The sequence below is a fragment of the Periophthalmus magnuspinnatus genome, chromosome 20 (assembly GCF_009829125.3).
Source record: "Periophthalmus magnuspinnatus isolate fPerMag1 chromosome 20, fPerMag1.2.pri, whole genome shotgun sequence".
In the NCBI taxonomy this organism is placed as follows: Eukaryota; Metazoa; Chordata; class Actinopteri; order Gobiiformes; family Gobiidae; genus Periophthalmus; species Periophthalmus magnuspinnatus.
This window is the reverse complement of record NC_047145.1, coordinates 1,833,515-1,860,292: the sequence shown is the minus strand read 5'-3', so window position 1 is coordinate 1,860,292 and position 26,778 is coordinate 1,833,515. Positions and strand designations below refer to the sequence as shown.

Genomic DNA, 26,778 nt, shown 5'->3' with positions numbered 1-26,778 from the left:
AGTCCTGGTTTAGTCCTGGTTTAGTCTTGGTTTAGTCCTGGTTTAGTCCTGGTTTAGTCCTGGTTTAGTCCTGGTTTAGCCCTGATTTAGTCCTGGTTTAGTCCTGTTTTAGTCCTGGTTTAGTCCTGGTTTAGTCCTGGTTTAGTCTTGGTTTAGTCCTGGTTTAGTCCTGGTTTAGTCCTGATTTAGTCCTGATTTAGTCCTGGTTTAGTCTTGATTTAGTCCTGGTTTAGTCTTGGTTTAATCCTGATTTAGTCCTGGTTTAGTCCTGGTTTAGCCCTGATTTAGTCCTGGTTTAGTCCTGGTTTAGTCTTGATTTAGTCCTGGTTTAGTCCTGGTTTAGTCTTGGTTTAATCCTGGTTTAGTCTTGATTTAGTCCTGGTTTAGTCCTGGTTTAGTCTTGGTTTAGTCTTGATTTAGTCCTGGTTTAGTCCTGATTTAGTCCTGATTTAGTCCTGGTTTAGTCTTGATTTAGTCCTGGTTTAGTCTTGGTTTAATCCTGATTTAGTCCTGGTTTAGTCCTGGTTTAGCCCTGATTTAGTCCTGGTTTAGTCCTGGTTTAGTCTTGATTTAGTCCTGGTTTAGTCCTGGTTTAGTCTTGGTTTAATCCTGGTTTAGTCTTGATTTAGTCCTGGTTTAGTCCTGGTTTAGTCTTGGTTTAGTCTTGATTTAGTCCTGGTTTTGCCTTGGTTTAGTCCTGGTTTAGTCTTGATTTAGTCCTGGTTTAGTCTTGGTTTAGCCCTGATTTAGTCCTGGTTTAGTCTTGATTTAGTCCTGGTTTAGTCCTTGTTTGGTCTTGTTTAGTCCTGGTTTAGTCCTGGTTTAGTCTTGATTTAGTTCTGGTTTAGTCTTGGTTTAGTCTTGGTTTAGTCCTGGTTTAGTCCTGGTTTAGTCCTGGTTTAGTCTTGATTTAGTTCTGGTTTAGTCTTGGTTTAGTCTTGGTTTAGTCCTGGTTTAGTCCTGGTTTAGTCCTGGTTTAGTCCTGGTCTATAGGATTCATGATGGATGGATTAATTGAAGTTTAGCTCCAGTTTAGTCCCAGTTTTGATGTGATTTTGGTGTGTTTATGTGAGCGAGTTCTTCATTCCCGGTTAATCCTGTCTTATACTTTGTGTATTATTAGTTTGATTCTGATTTAGCCTCGGCCCTGTTGGTTTAATCCTAGTTTTGTTGTAATCCTGATATAGGCCTAAACCTTAGGTTCACACTTGTACTGGTTTGGTCCTGGTTTAGTCATGATGATGTAGATTTTCTAGTCCTGTTCTAGTCCTGTTCTAGTCCTGTTCTAGTCCTGTTCTAGTCCTGTTCTAGTCCTGTTCTAGTCCTGTTCTAGTCCTGTTCTAGTCCTGTTCTAGTCCTGTTCTAGTCCTGTTCTAGTCCTGCTTTAGCCCTCTGGTTTAGTCCTGGTCTAGTCAGGATCTGTTGCAGGTTTAGTCCAGTTTTAGTCGTAAAGTTGATGTGGTGTGAATATGAATGTACCCTTTACAGTCTTGATGCTGTCTTGGTTTAGTCCTGGTTTAGTCCTGGTTTAGTCCTGGTTTAGTTCTGATGTAGACCGTACATTCACAGCACACTAGTATGAACAGACAGTACCAGACCTCTGACATCTCTATGGGGAATATAGCAATTATCACGTCGTCAAGGGCAACCAGCGTCCTACTGTAGAAACACATAGAGCACTTTCTGTTATACTTACACTTACTTTGTTTCTCCAGGAGAGGACGACCGTTTGGCCCTGAAGAGCAAACTGACAGTGACAGACCTGTTCAAGAAGGACTTCAAAGTTCACGACCCCAACGCCAAGTGGATCAGCGGTGAGTCCCTCCCGCTCTTATATTCACTGCTTTTTTTACAGTATTGAGACATATTGTTGTGCTGTATGTTTTGTTGTCAGTAGTGCTGGGTGGATCAATATCAAAATATGTAGCAATACTGATCTGGTATTAAAAAGTATCATTTCTCACACAAAAATATTGATACTTAAAAATAGTTGCTTTTTCATTCCAGATTGAATCTATTTATGAAATGCATTTATATTTTAGAATAAAAACACAAAATATATTTTAGCAACTGTCTGGTATTCAAATTCTGTTCATCATAGATCAGTTCAAGCTGGAGTTAAACTAAATAATAATCACAAAAGGTGTTTAGTTTCAATGCTTGTTTTTGTATGGATTTTCTGGCAACCTCAAGTGTTTGTGCACTAAAAGGATCCTGTAAAAGAAACATCCACCTGTTTTCACAGTTTCATGTTTGAGCCACTGAATGGCAAATACTTTTCATTACCAAATACCTATGGCACAAAAGAGTCTTTCAAGATTATTTAAATGTATTTATCAAAGATGAGAGGAAATATCCTTCAGTCTCCTTCACCATGACATTCTTATGTGTAATCTATGCACTGGCATAAGGTCCTTACTGTATATGTATATATGTATATGTGTATATGTGTATACTGCATACATTTCATCTTAATGTGCTGCCTTAGCTATGCTTATGCTAATGTTGTTGCCGGGCAGATCAGAGAACAGCTATTGTTGTTTTTTATTCCCCTTTTTTTCCAGCCACTACTCCATTATATATTATTCTTTGACCTCTGATACAAGTTTATATCACCCACTCACTAATACTGCACATAGCGGAGAGGGCTGTCAATTATTATTATTATTATTATTATTATTATTATTATTATTATTATTATTATTATTATTATTATTATTATTATTATTATTATTATTATTATTATTATTATTAAAAGTTTAACCAAAATTAAATGATGTATGTAGATTATTGCCCTGTACAATAGCTGGTTGATAATCAGACTCCCTCTTAATAGTACAGTATAGTAGTACAGTATAGTATTCTACACCAGGGGTCAGCAACTTTTTCCATGGAACAGAAAAGTCACAAATACTTTTTGACATCTAAAATAAATGTAACACTGTATATATTGTTGGTTTGTTTTTATGCTTTGTATGAATAACTATAGTGAGTTGCCTAAGAAATCTTTGAAGTGCGACAGAGAAAACACAATTTTATTTATGTCATGAAAACACTTTGAACTCTTAAAAAAATAATAACAAAAAAAAAACAAGTTGAAGGTAAATATTAAATATAATTATTTGCAAAATATCTGCATAAGTATTTATTTTACCTGGTCTCCAAATGCAGATTTCTTCACGTTTATGTAGGAGTCGGGGATGACATTCCATGTTTCAAGCACAAGTTTGTCTGATCTTGGAAGGTTCTCAATATCACTCCATTTGTGATTCTGAACAAGAGTGTCCTTCTGATGGCAACATCTTCAAGATCCTCTGTCAAGCGTCCACATGTCTTTGTCAGCCTTGTCAGCCCGCTCCACTTCAGGTTGACTCACACCTGCAAATGTGTTTTGGGCGTTGTTTTGGTGGGTACACTGCCTTACGCAAGTGTGATGCTTTTGTTCAAGATCACAATCATTTAGAACTACATTTTTTTAAAAAGAACTAACACAAATAAAATACACTTCAGTTAAATACTTATAATTTATTTTCCCAAGCCACACAGAGCCGCAGTATAAGGATGAAAGAGCCGCATGTGGCTCTGGAGCTGCGGGTTGTTGACTCCTGATCTAGACAAACACAAACTGTCTAGTCATTTTGCTGATTCCAAACCTGCATCAGGTTTAAAGCTAAAACAACACATCAAGCAATTATTTTCCAGTAACCATGACACCAACCGACCAAGTAGCAAATAATAAAACTGAAATAGATTTTGTCTTATAACTTTATTGCCTTTGCCATATTCACGTCTGTAGATTATGTCCTTCCCTGTTGCTTCTCCAAGAGCTCGAGTAGCTGCCAAATCACCTGACTCTCTCCACACAGCGTAATCTCTCTTTAATCAATGATGATACGTTCAATGTGCTGCTGGCTCTTACATCTCACTAAAGAAACATTTGCTTTGTACAATGAACAGTGAACGCACCACGGGGAGCCGATCACACTCAGCCTGGGTGTAAACAAGAGTAAGCTTGATGCATTTGTTTGTGGAATGGCACTGATGCATGAAGTACTTTGTAGATGTGAAGATTTTAAAATTGAAAACATGTCAAAAAATTAAAACGATTTGATTATTTTATAATTACAACTTTGAGATTTCAGTTTTAAAACCAACATTCAGTTTCAAACAAACACAGAAGAATTAACACTGAAATATGAACTGATAAATTACAAGAAGAATCGCATGTTTTAATAATTATGGGCACGACATATCACAACTGGGACTAAACCTGGACTGAAGCGGGCTCTAAACCAGGACTAAACCAGGACTAAACCAGGACTAAACCAGGACTAAACCAGGACTAAACCAGGACTAAACCAGGACTAAACCAGGACTAAACCAGGACTAAACCAGGGCTAAACCAGGACTAAACCAGGACTAAACCAGGGCTAAACCAGGACTAAACCAGGACTAAACCAGGGCTAAACCAGGACTAAACCAGGACTAAACCAGGGCTAAACCAGGGCTAAACCAGGACTAAACCAGGGCTAAACCAGGACTAAACCAAGTCTAAACAAGGACTAAACCAGGACTAAACAAGGACTAAACCAGCACTAAACCAGGACTAAACCAGGACTAAACCAGGACTAAACAAGGACTAAACCAGGACTAAACAAGGACTAAACCAGGACTAAACCAGGACTAAACCAGGACTAAACAAGGACTAAACCAGGACTAAACAAGGACTAAACCAGGACTAAACCAGGACTAAACCAGGACTAAACCAGGACTAAACCAGGACTAAACCAGGACTAAACCAGGGCTAAACCAGGACTAAACCAGGACTAAACCAGGGCTAAACCAGGACTAAACCAGGACTAAACCAGGACTAAACCAGGACTAAACCAGGACTAAACCAGGGCTAAACCAGGGCTAAACCAGGACTAAACCAGGGCTAAACCAGGACTAAACCAAGTCTAAACAAGGACTAAACCAGGACTAAACAAGGACTAAACCAGGACTAAACCAGGACTAAACCAGGACTAAACCAGGACTAAACAAGGACTAAACCAGGACTAAACAAGGACTAAACCAGGACTAAACCAGGACTAAACCAGGACTAAACAAGGACTAAACCAGGACTAAACAAGGACTAAACCAGGACTAAACCAGGACTAAACCAGGACTAAACCATGAATAAACCAGGACTAAACCAGGACTAAACCAGGACTAAACTAGGACAATACCAGGACTAAACCAGGACTAAACCAGGACTAAACCAGGACTAAACCAGGACTAAACCAGGACTAAACCAGGGCTAAACCAGGACTAAACCAGGACTAAACCAGGGCTAAACCAGGACTAAACCAGGACTAAACCAGGACTAAACCAGGACTAAACCAGGACTAAACCAGGGCTAAACCAGGGCTAAACCAGGACTAAACCAGGGCTAAACCAGGACTAAACCAAGTCTAAACAAGGACTAAACCAGGACTAAACAAGGACTAAACCAGCACTAAACCAGGACTAAACCAGGACTAAACCAGGACTAAACAAGGACTAAACCAGGACTAAACAAGGACTAAACCAGGACTAAACCAGGACTAAACCAGGACTAAACAAGGACTAAACCAGGACTAAACAAGGACTAAACCAGGACTAAACCAGGACTAAACCAGGACTAAACCATGAATAAACCAGGACTAAACCAGGACTAAACCAGGACTAAACTAGGACAATACCAGGACTAAACCTGTACTAAACAAGGACTAAACCAGGGCTAAACCACGACTAAACCAGGACTAAACTAGGACAATACCAGGACTAAACCAGGACTAAACAAGGACTAAACCTGGACGAAACAAACCTGGACTAAACCAGGACAAAACAAGGACTAAACAAGGACTAAACCAGGACCAAAATAGGACAAAACAAGACAAAACCAGGACTAAACATAACCTATCCTATAACAAAACCAAACCAAGTCTACATCACGTCTAAATTGGGCTCAAACTGTTACTCTTATTGCCAGTTCTTCCATGCATAGCACAGGCAGTGGGTTAAAATCACATTGTTACTATTTGTGTACATAATGACATCCCAAATAGACAGGACAGGTTTTCTACAAATTACTTTCTTACCATTTTTTCCTGCCTTGTGAAGGTTATCATTTTGAGTGGAATGCAGTTTTCCCTTCAGACAAATATGGCCCATTTCCATCACACGACCACAACAAACCTATACTTCATTTTGTGCATTTCCTGTATCTACTTCCTGGAACAGATTGTGCAGGATTGTGAATGCCTCAGGTGTTAGCCACAGGTCCCCCAATGAGCTGTACTAATATTATGTCTTTTTTCATGACTAATTTGTACCATTGTTCCTGGGGGTGATCTATAAAAGGTGTAAACAAATCCGCCGCACTTCACTGAATACAAACTGCTGTTGGACTGAACACATCTGGAAGCTCACATCTGCTCCACAAAAAATAAAACAACATTCTCAGGCTCAATTGGTTACAATCATTTGGATGCACATACAATACATTTATTTACATATTTACTTCATTATTAACATGAGGCTGTAGAGTACGTACACTTCATAGCACTGGTCAACACTAAATTTATTGTCTAAGATTTTTTAGCTGATTTAAGATCATTTTGATGTGCTGAATCCAAAAATCACATTGGTTTTGCTCAATCAGGTCAACGTTCTGAACTAAGCTACATATTTGTTTTTGGATGATTTTGTTTACATGTATGAGTATTTTCACGTCATATGATGCAAAATTCTGTTATATTTCTCGCTATAAACAAATTCTGAAGATTTTGCATGTGCCAACTTATGACTAATTGTTTTTTTTTTATATATATATATATATTACAAGTGAATGAAATGGCTTTGACTAGAAGATCTTACAAAAATAAGCCTGACATATTCTGCTACATCTGCGGTGAATACACCAATGTTCCTAACAGGAATCAAGTCACAAGTTTCATAAAGCATGCTTACCATACTTATTTTGGGATTAAACTTGGTGATCAAGATGAAGCTTGGGTGCCGCACATGGCATCATCATGCACCGAGTATCTGCGTCAGTGACTAAAGGCAAGAAGAGTTGTCTGAAGTTTGGAATTCCCATGGTTTGGAGGGAGCCGACATCAATAGCTACTTCTGGGCTATTGATGTGACTGGGATCAACAGAAAGAACCGAAGCAGCCTCAAGTATCCTGACCGTGAATCAGCACGTCGTCCTGTAGCTCACTGTGATGAAATTCCAGTACCTGTCTTTGTAGAAGTTCCTGACATCAGTGACAAAGATTCCTCCAGTGTGGTTTTAATGATGATGCTCCACATCCTTTTTCCCAAAAGGAGCTAAATGCTCAGGTTTCCTGAGAATCATGAGTGATGAGCAGGTGGAGAGATTCCATCAGGACATAAAAGAGATGGAGACCAGGTATCAGGGACGCTGGGATGCAGTCGTGATGGCTGATTACTGTTGGACTCTGAAGAGAGACATCCTGCTGCTGAGCATTCAAGGGGTTCATAAAAACAGAAGTTCATGTCCTGAATTTTGCACAATGATAACGTAACATTCCAATTTACATGTACTTACCTTTATTAATTTAGTCAGAAGATCGGATTTTTCAAAATCAAATTAGCATAAAAACCTGACCTGACTGAGAAAAATGGATATCATTTTTGGATTCAGCGGTGCTAAATGGTCCTAATTCAGTTGAAAAAACACAGACAACTTTCAAAAATGTTTTTTTTGTAACCCAGTGTAGTAGCTGCAATAACCTTCAACTAGCTAGAATCAGAAAAAAAGTTTGTTGTCATTGCTGCAGTGTTGCAAGGTAACAGAGTACAAATAATAAAGTACTGTGCTTTACTTAAGTACATTTTACAGTGGATACTTTTTACTTCACTACATTTGAGAGCAGTATCTGTACTTTCTGCACCACTACATTTTTAACTGGATTGAAAAGTTAAAAGCACTGTTCATATAATTTGAGGCATATTTTTTTCCACAAAAAAACTTGGTAAATTGATTCATATTGTTACTGCTGACCAAAATATCAATATTACTACATGTAACACTTTATTGAATTAGCAACACTTGTATGAAATAGTTTTACATTTTATTTTTATATGCGTACTTAAATACTTTTACTTCAGTAGATTTGTTGGGGCGGGTGCGGAGAGATCCGGGTAGCAGTCGAAGGCGGGGACCTCGACGACCGGATCTCCGGACATGGAGACTAGCTCTGGGGACATGGAACGTCACCTCGCTGGGGGGGAAGGAGCCTGAGCTTGTGCGGGAGGTTGAGCGTTACCGGCTAGATATAGTCGGCCTCACCTCCACGCACAGCTTGGGCTCTGGAACCCATCTTCTTGAGAGGGGTTGGACTCTCCATTTCTCTGGCATTGCCCGCGGGGAGCGGCGGCGAGCTGGTGTGGGCTTGCTCATTGCCCCACAGCTCAGCCGCTGCGTGTTGGGGTTCACTCCGGTGAACGAGAGGGTCGCGTCCCTGCGCCTTCGGGTCGGGGACAGGTCTCTCACTGTTGTGTCGGCCTACGGGCCAAACAGCAGTGCAGAGTACCCGGCCTTCTTGGAGTCCCTGGGAGGGGTACTAGACAGTGCACCAACCGGGGACTCCGTTGTTCTCCTGGGGGACTTCAACGCCCATGTGGGTAACGACAGTGACACTTGGAGGGGCGTGATTGGGAGGAACGGCCTCCCCGATCTGAACCCGAGCGGTGTTTTGTTATTGGACTTCTGTGCTAGCCACAGCTTGTCCATAACAAACACCATGTTCGAGCACAAGGGTGTCCATCGGTGCACGTGGCACCAGGACACTCTAGGTCGGAGGTCGATGATCGACTTTGTTGTCGTGTCATCTGACCTCCGACCGCGTGTCTTGGACACTCGGGTGAAGAGAGGGGCTGAGCTGTCAACTGATCACCACCTGGTGGTGAGTTGGATCCGCTGGCGGAGGAGGAAGCCGGACAGACCTGGCAGGCCCAAGCGTATTGTGAGGGTCTGCTGGGAACGTCTGGCGGAGCCCTCCGTCAGGGGGGTCTTCAACTCCCACCTCCGGGAGAGCTTCTCCCTGATCCCGGGGGAGGTTGGAGACATGGACTCCGAGTGGGCCATGTTCTCCACCTCTATTGTTGATGCGGCTGCTCGTAGCTGTGGTCGTAAGGTCTGTGGTGCTTGTCGCGGCGGCAATCCCCGAACCCGGTGGTGGACACCGGAAGTAAGGGATGCCGTCAAGCTGAAGAAGGAGTCCTATCGAGCCTTGTTGGCTCGTGGGACTCCTGAGGCAGCTGATGAGTACCGGCAGGCCAAGCGTGCCGCGGCTCGGGCGGTCACAGAGGCAAAAACTCGGGGTTGGGAGGAGTTCGGGGAGGCCATGGAGGAGGACTATCGGACAGCCTCAAAGAGATTCTGGCAAACCGTCCGACGCCTCAGGAGGGGAAAGCAGTGCTTCACCAACACTGTTTACAGTGCGGGTGGAGAGCTGCTGACCTCGACTGGGGATGTTGTCGGGCGGTGGAAGGAATACTTTGAGGATCTCCTCAATCCCACTGTCACGTCTTCCGAGGAGGAAGCAGAAACTGGGGACCCAGAGGCGGACTCGTCCATCACCCTGGCTGAAGTCACTGAGGTGGTTGGCAAGCTCCTCGGTGGCAAGGCTCCGGGGGTGGATGAGATCCGTCCTGAGTACCTCAAGTCTCTGGATGTTGTGGGACTGTCTTGGCTGACATGTCTCTGCAACATCGCGTGGCGGTCGGGGACAGTACCTGTGGAATGGCAGACCGGGGTGGTGGTCCCTCTGTATAAGAAGGGGGACCGGAGGGTGTGTTCCAATTACAGGGGAATCACACTCCTCAGCCTTCCCGGTAAGGTCTATTCCAGGGTACTGGAGAGGAGGTACCGATAGTCGAACCTCGGATTCAGGAGGAGCAGTGTGGTTTTCGTCCTGGTCGTGGAACACTGGACCAGCTCTATACTCTCCATCGGGTCCTCGAGGGCTCATGGGAGTTTGCCCAACCAGTCCACATGTGTTTTGTGGATCTGGAGAAGGCATTCGACCGTGTCCCTCGTGGTGTCCTTTGGGGGGTGCTCTGGGAGTATGGGGTCCGGGGCTCTTTGCTAAGGGCTGTCCGGTCCCTGTATGACCGGAGCAGGAGCTGTGTTCGCATTGCCGGCAGTAAGTCAGACCTGTTCCCAGTGCATGTTGGACTCCGCCAGGGCTGCCCTTTGTCACCGGTTCTGTTCATTATATTTATGGACAGAATTTCTAGGCGCAGCCAGGGGCCGGAGGGGGCCTGGTTTGGGAACCACAGGATTTCATCTCTGCTGTTTGCAGATGATGTTGTCCTGATGGCTTCTTCAAGCCAGGACCTGCAGCAGGCACTGGGGCGGTTTGCAGCCGAGTGTGAAGCGGCTGGGATGAGAATCAGCTCCTCCAAATCCGAGGCCATGGTTCTCGACCAGAAAAAGGTGGTTTGCTCTCTCCGGGTGGGTGGTAAGTCTCTGCCCCAAGTGGAGGAGTTCAAGTATCTCGGGGTCTTGTTCACGAGTGAGGGAAGGATGGAGCGTGAGATTGACAGGCGGATCGGTGCGGCGTCTGCAGTGATGCGGTCGCTGTATCGGTCCGTTGTGGTAAAGAAGGAGCTGAGCCGGAAGGCGAAGCTCTCGATTTACCGGTCAATCTACGTTCCTACCCTCACCTATGGTCATGAGCTTTGGGTAATGACCGAAAGGACAAGATCGCGGATACAAGCGGCTGAAATGGGCTTCCTCCGCAGAGTGGCCGGGCGCACCCTTAGGGATAGGGTGAGGAGCTCGGTCACACGGGAGGAGCTCGGAGTAGAGCCGCTGCTCCTACACGTTGAGAGGAACCAGCTGAGGTGGCTCGGGCATCTGCTCAGGATGCCTCCTGGACGCCTCCCTAGGGAGGTGTTCTGGGCATGTCCCACCGGGAGGAGGCCCCGGGGAAGACCCAGGACACGCTGGAGGGACTATGTCTCTCGGCTGGCCTGGGAACGCCTTGGGGTCCCACCGGAGGAGCTGGAGGACGTGTCCGGGGTGAGGGAAGTCTGGGAGTCCCTGCTTAGACTGCTGCCCCCGCGACCCGGCCCCGGATAAGCGGAAGAAAATGGATGGATGGATAGATTTGTTCATACAGAGTGAATTTACTCTGGGGGATTACACAGATATAAGGCCACATGCACATGGTAATATAAAAGAAACTATTATGATTTAATGTTGAAATTCACATTGAAATGCACATGTCTGTTTTTATTATCATTGTAGTATTAGAATCTGTATTGATACTCAATACTGATTCCTTGGTATCGAAATCAAGTTTGACATTTGAGTATCATGACAGCACTATTAATAAAGCCATGTAGACCAACCATGTACTCTCTCTTGTATAAAAGTATGCAGCCAATTATATTAGCCTATTAGTGCAACACTATTCCAATTAATACACGGCTCTATGGAATAAACATATGTAGTACTGCTCTATGTGTATAAACATATATAGTACTGCTCTATGTGTATAAACATATATAGTACTGCTCTATGTGTATAAACATATATAGTACTGCTCTATGTGTATAAACATATATAGTACTGCTCTATGTGTATAAACATATATAGTACTGCTCTATGTGTATAAACATATATAGTACTGCTCTATGTGTATAAACATATATAGTACTGCTCTATGTGTATAAACATATATAGTACACTGGTGTATGTGTATAAACATATATAGTACACTGGTGTATGTGTATAAACATATATAGTACACTGGTGTATGTGTATAAACATATATAGTACACTGGTGTATGTGTATAAACATATATAGTACACTGGTGTATGTGTATAAACATATATAGTACACTGATGTATGTGTATAAACATATATAGTACACTGGTGTATGTGTATAAACATATATAGTACACTGGTGTATGTGTATAAACATATATAGTACTGCTCTATGTGTATAAACATATATAGTACACTGATGTATGTGTATAAACATATATAGTACACTGATGTATGTGTATAAACATATATAGTACACTGGTGTATGTGTATAAACATATATAGTACACTGATGTATGTGTATAAACATATATAGTACACTGATGTATGTGTATAAACATATATAGTACACTGGTGTATGTGTATAAACATATATAGTACACTGGTGTATGTGTATAAACATATATAGTACTGCTCTATGTGTATAAACATATATAGTACACTGGTGTATGTGTATAAACATATATAGTACACTGGTGTATGTGTATAAACATATATAGTACTGCTCTATGTGTATAAACATATATAGTACACTGGTGTATGTGTATAAACATATATAGTACTGCTCTATGTGTATAAACATATATAGTACACTGGTGTATGTGTATAAACATATATAGTACACTGGTGTATGTGTATAAACATATATAGTACACTGGTGTATGTGTATAAACATATATAGTACACTGGTGTATGTGTATAAACATATATAGTACACTGGTGTATGTGTATAAACATATATAGTACTGCTCTATGTGTATAAACATATATAGTACACTGGTGTATGTGTATAAACATATATAGTACACTGGTGTATGTGTATAAACATATATAGTACACTGATGTATGTGTATAAACATATATAGTACACTGGTGTATGTGTATAAACATATATAGTACACTGGTGTATGTGTATAAACATATATAGTACTGCTCTATGTGTATAAACATATATAGTACACTGGTGTATGTGTATAAACATATATAGTACACTGGTGTATGTGTATAAACATATATAGTACACTGGTCACTCCGTGTCGTCCACTCTCACATGATTCAATATGGCCAATTTAGTTTTCCTGGTCCATAAACACATGATGTGAGCTGCTCTGTGCTTCACACTGACAGCGCTCCATTATTTCATCTTCATTAGTGTCATTTTGCCTCTCCTCTGCCTGGCCTGCTTTGGGGATTTGGTATAATGGCTCTTAAAACCTAATTTTGTATATTTTTTCTTTCTCAAACCTACCCTCGTCACCCATCTCTGTGTCCCCATAGACTGAGTGAATGCCCCTTAATGATCACATCTTTGTGTATGTGAATGATGAGGGATAGGCTAGCACTGCTGTTTGGGGACATTTGCTAACGCTATCAGGCTAGCAGTGTTGTTTGGGGGAGTTTGCTAACGCTATCAGCTTCAGTTGTGCCATTTTGCTTGATGTGGCTTATCTTTAGCGCACAGAGGTCGTGGGAGCAGGATCCCGGCTTCATTTCTCAAACTAGTCATTTTTGCAGAGATCTGTGAATGTGGATAAACTGCTAAAAGTCTCATTATGAAAACGACAGAGCGATAGAGCGGAGGGTGGGTAGAGAACGTCATCCACTGAAAATACTTTCACTGCATTATGAGTCCATATACTAACACCCAGGAAATGCATTGGCTGTATTTAAAGGTGGACTCTGGAACTTTTCAAATTGCCTCTGTGGAGATGTTACAGGCTTTTTGCTAAGCCCTGGCACATAAACATGGCTGCCTATTAAAGTCAATGTGCCGTTCTCAGTGCCACATGTTTCTAGATTAGACTTTAGCAGTGAGGTACATCCAGTCCTGCCCATGGACCATGTGCAGCTGAGCCGCCCCCATGAGACTCTGCAGGACGAGAGCGAGAGGAGCGACCGCCAAGGAGGCAAGGGAATAATAAATACATTCGAAATTATAATGGCTAGCTAGCTCTCTGTGTCTCAGTGACTTTTATTAAAATCAGGAAAACCTGACAAAAACAACCTATTAAAATTCAAATTAATTAAAATAAAGACTAACCAATTATTTTTATATGTAGAATACTTCAGTTTGTGGTGTTGTTTTAATATTTATTATGCATCAGAATGAGCATTAGCTTGAGCATTGAGACACAAACATGTCTCATATTTAAATGTTTATTCATTTTAGTGTGACTCTGCAAAAAAATAAAAATAAATAAATAAATAAATAAATAATAATAATAATAATAATAATAATAATAATAATAATAATAATAATAATAATAATAATAATAATAATAATAATAAAAGAATTAATAAAAGAATAAAATAATTCATATTGACCAGGAAGTAGTGATGTAACAGTGAGGTTGCTGCTGTGTACAGAGCTTAATGCTTTTGCCTGAAATGTTACATATTATGGCATTTCACTTATTTATCTTGCATTTGTTCAATTACAGGTGTTTTCATTACTTAAAATAACTTTTAAAAACATTGCATTCTTGCCTTGAGTGAGGTCGCTTCTCCACTGATCTTACTTGTAACGTGGCCTGGTATCACTCGCTTTGCCAAACTGACATAGTGCGGCAAATTCTAGACAAAGCAATAACAAGCAGGTGGCAGACCTTTCACAAGGAAAGTTACATAGTGCACCTTTATTTGGAGCAAAGACTTAACCTCCTAAGGACAATATAATAAGTGTACATGATCGTTATAACATTGTAATTGTGATCGAGTTCTTAGGGAAGTACATTTTACATTTTATACATTTTGCTTATCGCCCACACACGCTTATGCAAGTGTAAAGAAGTTACGCAGACGTTTTCGAGCTGAACTCTTCAATCTGAGGCATATTTCTGTTGAAGCAGTGCTGTGGCCTCAGTCGTCGGGTCACTGTGAGTCAGAGAACACATAATACATAACAATTTGAACTTTCAGCACATTTTACTTAAGCAGAGCAAAAGGTCAGAGAGTCTTTAGCTGCACAAAGGAAACATTTTGAGACTTCAGCGTGTCACTGGGTTATCATCATGGGCTCAGTAATGGAATAGCAATACATTTAATAGCATAGAGACGAGCAGATTACGCCACCAGGACATGTCATAGGTCAGATCTGTACACCTGTAAACACCTGTAACTGAATAAATGCAAGAAAAAGTGTGTGTGTGTGTGTGTGTGTGGGGGGGGGGGGGGGGGGGGTGTATATTCCTCCTTTAAACAGGAAGTACCTCAGTATAATACATTTGCATTTGCGTAATACATATGTTCTCTGTTCTCTGGAGTCATGGTTGAAGAGATCCACTTTTCTACATTTTTTCTACTTTCATTGAACATAATAATTGCCACTCCCAGTAATAGTCTGTTTAATAATGTACTTCATCAAATATAAGTGGAATTCCCCATAGTGTCTGATCAGAGCATGTGAAGGTGAGGAGGGTCTGCTGGGATACGCCTCTGCATCAGTGCTCTCTCTCTCTCTCTCTCTCCCTCCCTCCCTCCCTCTCGCTGTCTCTCTTTTTCTCTCTCTGTCTCTCTTTCTCTCTCCCTCCCTCCCTCTCTCTCTGTCTCTCTCTTTTTCTCTCTCTGTCGCTCTTTCTCTCTCCCCCTCTCCCTCCCTCCCTCTCTCTCTGTCTCTCTCTTTTTCTCTCTCTGTCTCTCTTTCTCTCTCCCCCTCTCCCTCTCTCTCTGTCTCTCTCTTTTTCTCTCTCTGTCTCTCTTTCTCTCTCCCCCTCTCCCTCTCTCTCTGTCTCTCTCTTTTTCTCTCTCTGTCTCTCTCTCTCCCCCTCTCCCTCCCTCCCTCTCTCTCTGTCTCTCTCTTTTTCTCTCTCTGTCTCTCTCTCTCTCCCCCTCTCTCTGTCTCTCTCTCCCTCCCTCTCTCTCTGTCTCTCTTTTTCTCTCTCTCTCTTCCCCTCTCTCTGTCTCTCTCCCCTCCCTCCCTCCCTCTCTCTCTCCCCCTCTCCCTCCCTCCCTCTCTCTCTGCCCCCCCTCCCTCCCTCCCTCTCTGTCTCTCTCTTTTTCTCTCTCTCTCTCTCCCTCCCTCTCTCTCTGCCCCCCCCCCCTCCCTCCCTCCATCCCTCCCTCCCTCTCTTTCTCCCCCTCTCTCTCCCTCCCTCTCTCTCTGGTGTGTGTGTTCATGTTGTTCACAGTTCCATGTCTGATCACTGTGAACAGGGAGAGGTCAGTGATGGAGAGGGACTCGATTCTGCTTTCATTAGAATTCAGTCACAAAAGAAGAACTTAAAGACACAATATGTAACTTTGGGGGTTCACAACCTGCTTGTCTCTATAAAAAATGTTTTTGCTTTGCCTCAAATGTTCCACGGAATGGCATTAAACATACATACATACATACATACATACATACATACATACATACATACATACATACATACATACATACATACATACATACATACATACATACATACATACATACATACATACATACATACATACATACATACATACATACATACAGATAAGAGATAAGCTGGCCACCAGGTCAAGTTACAGGCTAGATCTGTGGAGACAAGCCGGTGTTGGACTCTCAAAAGTTACAGTGTACTTTAACACACTGAGTTGCAGCTTCAGTACTAATAACATTATTTGCAGTGGCGCATTAGACTCGTTATGATTTTTCCAGTTTGTATTTATACTTATTACTGTAAAAGTAGATTAATTTGTGACATATGTATTTGTGTGTCTTTGAGGGGACACATTGGGGGGACACATTGGTGATAATACCTTGTATCTGATCCTATCTGTCATCTTTTCTCTGTATTGTTTATGTAAAAAGAATCACTTGGAGCTTATTAGCTGGATGTGTCACTTAGTGTATTGAGTGTTCACAGCGACGCTCTCTCCACACCATGTGACTGATGATGTCTCAGACTTTCACTAATGGCTTTTGCCAATGGCTCCTTCCCTTTTCCAATGAGACATATCAAATTACATAGAGTCTGAGGATCCGCTGTTTGTTCACTGTCACTTATAATCAGCAGTTTACATCTATCACGCTGTCTTAAAGCAGCGGGCAGAGATAACAGTCATTTTACAGGTGTAGAATATGCAAGACAGTTTTAAGGAGTCCTAGGCGGGTTCTTGGTCTTGGTCCTGTTCTAGTCCTGGCCACCCACAGCGTTCAGCTCCAGTCAAATGAAGCTCATCGAGGCTAGAGAGGTTATAGGGGCCAATTTGGAGCAGACTTCCATATTTGAAATTCCGACCACGATCATAACAACCAAAGAGCCAATCTGGAGTGATGCTGTTGAAGGTAACTTTCCTTCTCGCTCACACCAATCAATTAAAGTCAAGTCAATCAAACCTGTTGCTAACGCTAGCTTGAGCCAACCTCAGAGGAAGAAGACTCCTGATTTGCCTGTTATTAATGTTCATATCTTGATTTATGGACAAAATAGCCAAATGAAAATACCCGGATTAGAGCGGGTTAATATGGACAGAGAGAGAGGGGCGAGAGTGAATTGGAGCCAGAGTCGATGGAGCCGGAAGTGCGCCCATGATCTCTTTCTATTTGTAACGTGGCATCTTGGAGGTTAACTATGTCCATTTATGTACACAGTCTATGGTGTGAATGCAGTCTTGGATAAATGATTAGAACTGCATCAGGAACAAATTACACTGCACACTGGGAGGCAAATAACACACAGTTTAAGAGGGAGGAGGGGGGAATACAGAGAAAGAACTCTTCACACAGCTACTTTTACCACTGATGTACCCAGGACCTATTGTCATATCACTGTCTGTTTTATAGAATAGTTGGATTATGCAATTGGTGGTGGTGTTTGTCTCTGTTAGTTTGCCTCAGGACAGATAAAAGTCACAACAGTACGACCTTAAAGAGGAGGTATTATGCAAAATTGACTTTTTGGAGTTGGATGTTAGAGCATTGTTCCCTCATCAAAACCAATGCCAAGTGTTTTAATATGTTATCCAGGCATGTTTGAGTAATTTTGCAACCTCTCCCAGGCACTGCTCACCATTTAAACCCTCCTTACAGTTAAAAGTACGAGCCCACGCCTCTTGTACAAGACTCCACCCACAAGCCTACGTCACCCATCCTCCCGCACAGCCATTTTTCATTTTCATTATACAAAACAAGACAGTACAACTTCACAAATCTGATGCGATGTGCTGTAGTTTTATTAGCAGAATGTACGCTGATTGTGAGGTGTTAGCGCTCTGAAGCGGGGTGTGACTTAGCATGGAGAGCAAGGGGAGTGTCAAAAACAAAACTGAAACTATTTAAACATTTTACAGTGGTCCCTTGTTTATCACGGGGGTTACGTTGTAAAAATAACCCGCAATGGGCAAAATCCGCGAAGTATCAGCTTTATTTTTTAAAATTATTCTATATGTTTTTGACTGTAAAACCCCTCACCACACACTTTATACACTTTTCTCACATTTCTCTCTTGTTTAAACACTCTCAAAGTTCAAACCTTCATGTATTATATCCGTCTTCCTCGTTGTTCGCTTTAAATGTGTTGTTCACGTGCCTCCAGGTAACACAGTGATCTAAATATGTAATGTGTTAGCAATACATACCCCACAGAAGTAAAATACCTCCTCTTTAAAGTACGCATACATACTTAACCATGATTACTTCAACCCTCAATCTCTAACTCACTGCTGTTACTCTCATTACTGCTGCCAGTGTCACAACTTGCAAATGACTTCATCAGACATCAAGTCACTTCATAAGTTTAAAACCTCTCTCGTTATCACATTAATCTTTATTTCACTTCAATATCACCATAGAAACCAGCAGCAGGTGGAGACCCTACAGCAGCTTCACATGTTTTATTTCTGTGTGTGTGTCTGGTCTGCGGTGAGTGTGTTTGACAGATAGCAGCTGTCACGATCATGTTTTATAAAGACTAACTCCGCTCATGTAAACCACAGCATTAGAAGAAGAGAGTTTGCTCGGCTCAGATCTTCAGAGGTCGTCCTGGTCCAGTGACTCACATCTGAACGCATTTACACTTGAACAAACTTGTGAATTGTAATGAAACAAAACATTGCATTTTTTCTTCAAGTTTAAAACAGACCCATTGTGCTTGCGTGTGCTATATACTTATAATCTATGACACCTGTGGAGCTTAATGTTGTAATTTGCATGTTTTAAATCACAATATTCATCTAAAACGACTTAATAAAAGAAACAAGGCCACTGACTTCCACGTTAGAGAACGGCGGTGCCTGATGTGAGCTGACATCGATCTAAACAACATCACGACATCACGCTAGCTAGCAACGGTACAAAAATGACCATGTGACGCTGCCGGTGTATGACCGATTAAGAAAATAACATTGAAAAACAAAGGAAGTACGTCACAGTGGGCATGTAGTGATCGGCAAAATGGTGTCTTGAAAATTAGTACCATATTTTCCAGAGTATGAGTCGCACCAACCAAAAAATTATAATTATAATGAAGAAAAAAACATTATATTTCACATGTAAGTTGCATCTGAGTATAAGCCGTACCCCCGGACAAACTATGAAAAAAGTGCGGGTTATAGTCCGGAAACACAGTAATTAGTTAAAGACTGCTCAAACAGGCACAAATCACTCAAAAAAACAAAACATTGAGAAACATGCATTCTTACTGTGAGTGGGCTCACCTCTTCACAGATCTGGCCTTAAACTTTGTAGACATCCTTGTCTCCACGAAGACAGATACATTTAACGCTGTACCATGGAACATCATAGGTAAAGCAATCAAATTTCAGTGGTGACACGTGCAAAAAATGTACAACTCATAGTAAATGTTTGAACTTGTAAAAGTTCCCAGACACTGCTCGTTACATTCACTTTGTACTTTTACTCAGTCTCTTCATTGTATTTGCTTGGACCTGCTCGTTCTGTCCCTCGAGCAGCTGATAGTTTCTAGTTCTGGTTTAGACATCAAAGTTCACCACAAGGCAAGGCCACTCCTCTGCATATAAAGCATCATTATATGAGTTAATGTGACCTCCCCGTGCCCTGAGGAGAGAGCACAGGGCTCTCGTTCACATCTAACCCTTCATCTCAAAGGCCAAACTCTTGGTGCTGAAGGGCCCTTGGTTTTGACCCTGTCTCAAGCACTTGCATACTTCTTTCATACCTCTCTCTTTCATTTGTGCAGTTTTTAAAGTTAAAATATAGCAAATTTGAACACACTTAGACTAAAAATGCTTCATGCTTTTTACAGCTTTTTAGATTGAGCTATTTATTATAATTAGCTAGTTGTAATTAGCATATTTATGTAACTCTAAATAGTGTTTAGATGCATTAGTTTGGTCCAAGCAGAGAGCTGTGTACTCACGATCAGTTTTACTCTGAGGTGAGGAGAGGAGCTAAAAATTGTCCTCAATTAAGAGTAACATTACTTCAAAGTAATATTACATGTATACATTATGTAAGAAAATGACACCATTATCTCTACTAATCTATAAGGATATAAACCGACAAAAATCACAAGGAGTTGATCTAGCATGTGTCCACCAGGGGGCGCTCTGAGGTTAAGGGTTTAAGTTACAAGTCAAAAGAAATAATGATCATATTCTTATTTTTGGCAAATAGAACTTTTCTGAAAAACTTTCCACGTGCATCAGTTTCCATTTATTTTTACCTCCTGGAGAAATTTTACTTGGAGACAAACATGACAAAGAACTGGACAATATTACAATCCCTCAGCATCTGCCCCCAGACTACACAAACTCATACTGTGAGCACATGAGAGGGACCTCTGAGGAGCTTCAGAGTCTCAATGTGACTGTTCAAAGATGGTGGTCCAGTCAGATTAAACACACCCATGATAGCAAAAAATGAAATTAAATCTGTCAACTGGACAAATCGTTGTAGGAGGTGAGACACTTTGCTGCTCATCCAAGTCGCTTCTTCAGTTCTGGTGAGATTGCTGGTGGACACTGTCTTGCGAGAGGGGCTAACTGCACTGAAACTGTAAACATTTATGGTCTCCAGTTTCATCTTAAACAACCCTATTCAACCTTTAACAACCCTGCTATTGTTCTCTTTGTTTTGGGTCTGAGAATAGAGTTGTAGATCGGTGAGAGATTATGTCTCAGGCTCCATTCCTGTTTAAGGAAGGTTTGTCTTTCCTAACAAAAAATATCTTCTTTAACTCCCCTCTCAAACCATTTCTTTTCTCTGGCTCAGATCTGTACTTCACTCTCTTCAAAGGAGTGGTTAGTGTCTTTGAGATGGAGATGTACAGCAGACTGGGGTCCTGAGCTGCTCTCACGCCGGTGTTGCTACATTCTCTTATGAAGTGTCTGTTTAGATTCACACCCATGATGTTACCGCCAGGATCTGACATTTATACTTGACAGTTAGGTTTCCAGACCAGCGGACTATTCCAAACCTCAGAACAGACGCTACACCAGCTCTACAGAACCTCAGCATTTGACAGTTTGATGTCCTGTGATGAGACAGCTGTATTTCAGGGACGGTTACATAATTATTAAACTAGTACTAGAGACATATTTAGTCTTTATTAGAATTTTAACATGGCAAATTTGTAGTGCGTGTCCAGCAGGGGGCAGGAGAGGTCACTCCACAGGACAGGTTCAGACGTCTTACATTTAAAAAGTTACACAGAAGAAGTAAGACTCAAACACAATTGAATACACAACTCCAAAAAACATACTATTTGTTCACAAAGATCTACAATAACACACATAACAAATCTAAAGGCCCATTGGCTCAAATATAAACCTCGCTTGTTGCCATAGTCTTATAATAACCATTTTTCAAAGTCATATCGTCCAGTTTTGCCAAATTTCTGTTCCGTTTTCATTTTCCTTCCCGTTCGCAGCTATGGCAGTGCGGCGCGTTTTGTTCATTTGGCGTTTCTTTTTATAACCATGTGCCAGTTCAGTCCCACAGCCCATAATCCCACATAATAGGAGCAGATGAACGAGCTTCAAAAAGCACTATTTCTCTCCTGGCCAACACGCTGGACCGGAGACAGAGGTGCCGCTAATTAGCCCAACGCTACCCACCGCCCACGCGCTCCTCTCCGTCATATGCACGCTCAAACTCGCAAAAAAGAAAACACAGAAAGAGCAAAGACAGCGGCGTTATTGTGCAGTCCCTGTTTTTGAAATGCTGGGAGCGTTTTGTTTGTTTGGGGTGTTGAGGTTTGAATAAGAAAATGGATCATCTGTTGTGTTGGGAAATATAAAAACAGATCAATAAATACAAGAAAGTTCAGACTTCCCCCACCCGAGACGCTTCCTTCGGCTCTTTGAGGTGTTTTCAAGCTTCTGGCCAATATGTTATTTACCAAATGTGACCAAATGTTGTGTTGTTGTTTTATCACAGCAAATTGTTTAAAATTGTTACCCTCAACTTGTTGGATTTGTTTAATCAAAAACGAGAGCTTGTCGGTGCTACAGACAGAAAAAAAATACTACGATTATTACTACTAGGAATAAGTACAACTATTGTTAGTAAAGTAGCTCATGCCACCATTTCAAGATACTGGATTAAAACAAAGTATTTATACAGGGAAACAGAGCACTCAAATACAGAACAATACAAACAAAAAACATTAAAACATTAAAACAGGAGCAGGTGTGAGTATAAATGTATCACCACATTATTAAAGTGCATTAGTGGCACCAGTGTATCCAGTGTTGCCTGTTCTTGAAATGTATTCCGTTTTTGGGAAGTAAAATAAGTAAAAGCTTTTTTCACATCTCAGTTCCAGTGAGGACAGTTTTTTACACTAATACAGTCATGAGATCTTGTATTAAAAGTTCAATAAACAGGTGAGATATTCAGTCTACTGTCGTACTCCTTTATAACTTCATTTATACAGTGTTGTTTTCTTCTGACACAGCGATGGCCAACCTACTTTTTCATAGAGTGAACAGTGATGGGTTTAAATTTATCAGCTGTTATGAAACGAAGGGCTGAGTGAAAGAGTCTAAAGGTTTAAAGTAGAGGCAAGGTAAGTTTATTTGTATAGCACAATTTGTACACAAAGTCATTCAAAGTGTTTTACAGAATAATAAAAGACATTAAAATCACACAAATCAAAACATAAATAATCACAAATAATCATCGTAAAATTAACATTAAAACAGAAAAGTGCAGAATAAAACCCTTTCAGTCGTATACACAGATAAACAGAACCATTTTGTGTCTGGATTTAAACATTGTCAAAGTCGAGTCCTGTCTCACATCTTCAGGAAGAATGTTCCAGGTTTTAACTGCAAAAAACTGAAACACTGATTCTCCATGTTTAGTCCTGGTTTAGTCCTGGTTTAGTCCTGACTCTGGGACCAGCAGGAGGCCGGTCCCTGAAGTCCTCCTCGTGTGAGATGGTTCATGTGGCTCTAGATGTTCTTTGGTGCTGGTCCATGGAGAGACTTGTTCACACAGAGCTGCTTTAAAGTCTCTGAGCCACAGGAGCCAGAGACCTGAGCACAGGACACATGTGTGAAGTACTTCCTGGTTCTAGTCAGGACCTGAGCAGCAGTGTTCTGGATGTACTGTTCTGTCTTAAGGCTCGTTTGAAGAGGCCAGTGAGCAGGACGTTACAGTCGTCTAACCTACTGGAGACAAATGCATGGATAAGTCTCTCTAAGTCTGGTTTTGACAGTAAACTTTGATTTTTGCTATGCTTTTTAGCTGCTAAAAAAACTGCAGATGTTACTGATTTGATGTGACTGTTAAAGTTTCATTTTGAGTCCATTATTACCTCTAGATTTCTCGCCTGATTTGAAGGTTTTAGAGAGAGAAAGTAGAGGCTGAAGTCTGCATGTGCATTAAATCTCCATAATCCAGCACACAAAGAAAGGTGCTTGAACTATTTCATTTCCGTAATTCAGTGAGATATAAGATTTGTTTCTATAATAAAATGACACTTGGTTTTAAACTGTTACATAATTCCGAGATATGTATTTTAAAGGAGAAGCTTTCGTCAACCCAAAACCCAAGATATTTTCTTTCAGTCAGTTTTGGGTGTGAGGCGTTTTAGAAGTTTTTCTTCTGCCTGAGGCTTTTCAGTCACTGTCACATTAACAGTTTACAGTATTAAAGTGTAATGAAATATCAGTGTTAAACAATAAAATAAACTGAAACTGAAACAAATCATATGTTTAGTTTTATTTGCATATCACTTTAGGGACTTTAATACTTGTTTTTGTTTTTTGTTTTTATTTAAAGGTGCGCTATACAACTTTTCCACCTCTACATGGAGCTATGGCTTTGCTCAGAGTGTTCCACAGTGAGGCATTATTACTTGTCTTGCATTAATCAACTGTGTGTGTGTGTGTGTTTCATTGCTCAAAATAACATTGAAAAACACATAAATTTACTGTGTCCCGGGTCACCTCACCACAGATCTGACCTGTACCTGTTAATGCTATACTATGGAACATTCCAGGTAAAGCAATAACATCTCCATGGAGACAAGTACGTGGCGGCCTCTTCCCCAGAAAAGTTCCATAGTGCCCCTGTAGTACTTAGATAGAGCCAGTGTTTTAAATTTGACTTGCACGACCTTTAACCTTCATTTGTTGACCCATGACCCACTTCGCACATATGAACCTTTTACTGTTAAAGTGTGTGTTTGTTCAGGGAGGTAAAAAATTGTGGTTTTGTCAGACTCCTTTGAACGTGACACTGTGTTATTGTTATTTTGAGCGTAGCTGGCGTCTCTAATAATCCCCATTATTCTGAACAGAGGCGGCTCCGCTCGTGTTTAGTGACAGAGCCATTGAAAAACACATTACGGCTCATGTGACGCTACTCCACTCAAACAAGACAAAATGAGGACTCCGATGGGTCATTATGAAGCCGTACAGGTTATGAGTTTGGGAGCTGCTTGTAAATTAGCGTTATAACATCTGCAGACATTGAAATGGGTCACACGTTTTGAGCGATTGTAAGTGAAAGTTGATGCATTAGCTCGGGAGCAGTGTGGAGACACTTTTAAATGATCTTTTGGTTTTGACTTGTGTTTTGTCTGCTGATAAATGGATCATATCTGCTTTATTAAACAGCGCACGCTCACATATTGATAGTTGGATTTTCAGAGGCTGAGTTGGATGAAACGGGCTTCTCTCCCCGTGAATAACATTAGATTTCTTCAGCTCTTTTAGTTTGAATAGTATTTTTGAGTTTTGCTAACCTTCTAGCATAGAGTGTATATATAAACAGACATAGCTAACCTGCTAGCGTAGACTGTAAATATAAATGACATAGCTAACCTGCTAGCATAAACTGTATATATAAATGGACATAGCTAACCTGTTAGCATAGAGTGTATGTATAAATGGACATAGCTAACCTGTTAGCATAGAGTGTATGTATAAATGGACATAGCTAACCTGCTAGTATAGACTGTATATAAACGGACATAGCTAACCTGCTAGCATAGACTGTATATATAAATGGACATAGCTAACCTGCTAGCATAGACTGTATATATAAATGGACATAGCTAACCTGCTAACATAGACTGTATGTATAAACAGATATCGCTAACCTGCTAGCACACACTGTATATATAAACAGACATAGCTAACTTGCTAGCATAGACTGCATATATAAACGGACATCGCTAACCTGCCAGCATAGACTGTATATATAAAAGAACATAGCTAACCCGCTAGCATAGACTGTATATATAAACGGACATAGCTAGCCTGCTAACGTAGACTGTATATATAAACAGACATCGCTAACCTGCTAACATGGACATAGCTAACCTGCTAGGATAAGGCCTTCTTCTTACTTAACCAGAGCTGCGGGCGGAAACCATAAAATACTCCATGTTTTTATGGTTTCAAGCTAAAAGAGCTGAAGAAATCTAATGTTATTCACGGGGAGAGAAGCCCGTTTCATCCAACTCAGCCTCTGAAAATCCAACTATCAATATGTGAGCGTGCCCTGTTTAATAAAGCAGATATGATCCATTTATCAGCAGACAAAACACAAGTCAAAACCAAAAGATCATTTAAAAGTGTCTCCACACTGCTCCCGAGCTAATGCATCAACTTTCACTTACAATCGCTCAAAATGTGTGACCCATTTCAATGTCTGCAGATGTTATAACGCTAATTTACAAACAGCTCCCAAACTCATAACCTGTGCGGTCATTTGACTGGAGCCGGACGCTGTGGGTGACGTCCATATTTGGCTACCCTCAGGATCCCCCCAGCAGAGCTGGAGGAAGTGTGTGTGGAGGGGGAAGTCTGGGACTCCCTGCTGTAGACCCAACCCTGGATAAAGAGGAACAAAATGGATGGAGGATAGTCAATAGGAAAAACGAATGAGAATTTAACACAGAATCAGAAGTCTGCACTCTGTTAGCTCCATGGCACTTCTGTATCAGACACAACAGCTCATCTCAGTATTGATGATCTGATATTAACAAAAGAATGGGTCAGAATTAGGACTGCATTTTTGTTATGTAGATGGCAACTTCCTCGTTATTATTATTGTGAAGTAACAGTACTTTCATTTGTACATAATATCTACTCCTATTTCCAGTATTCCAGTGCAGTATGAAATACAGCACAAAGAGATGTATTTCTAGTACCTTCCCGCCTCTTACTGCTCCACAGTCCATCACTGCCTGCTCACCAAACGCACTGCCCCCTGCAGGCACACATTAGGGCCCGCGGTGCACCGGCTGCATGTTAGTTCTGGACCAAATGAGATTTTTCTTTTCAGTTGTGGGTCATTTGTCTGCGCTCAGGCCCAAAGCAGACCACACAAACTGCAAAGAAATACAACCCTCCAGTCTCCAGTGTGGTAGTGTCTTCAGATCACGTCACATCTGGTCAAATGAACATCATCAAATATTCAGTAGTGGTGTTAATTAAAAATCCTTCATAGTGGAGTTCATAGTGACTGAATTCTTTGGGCTTTGCTTTGTGATTTCAGACGTCGTCTGAAGTTGATAAATGAGGCCGTCCATCAGGGGTT

General features: G+C 41.2%; 1 protein-coding gene across 2 annotated transcripts in view; it reads left to right on the top strand.

Moving 5' to 3' along the window:
- Window positions 1–26,778, top strand: part of dpp6a (dipeptidyl-peptidase 6a) — a 383,619-nt gene that overhangs the window by 285,988 nt on the left and 70,853 nt on the right. For both annotated transcript variants that reach the window (XM_033986013.2, XM_055230089.1), the window contains exon 3: window positions 1,716–1,814. In XM_033986013.2, coding sequence (XP_033841904.1) covers window positions 1,716–1,814 — 99 coding nt within the window. The remainder of the gene's footprint in view (window positions 1–1,715; window positions 1,815–26,778) is intronic.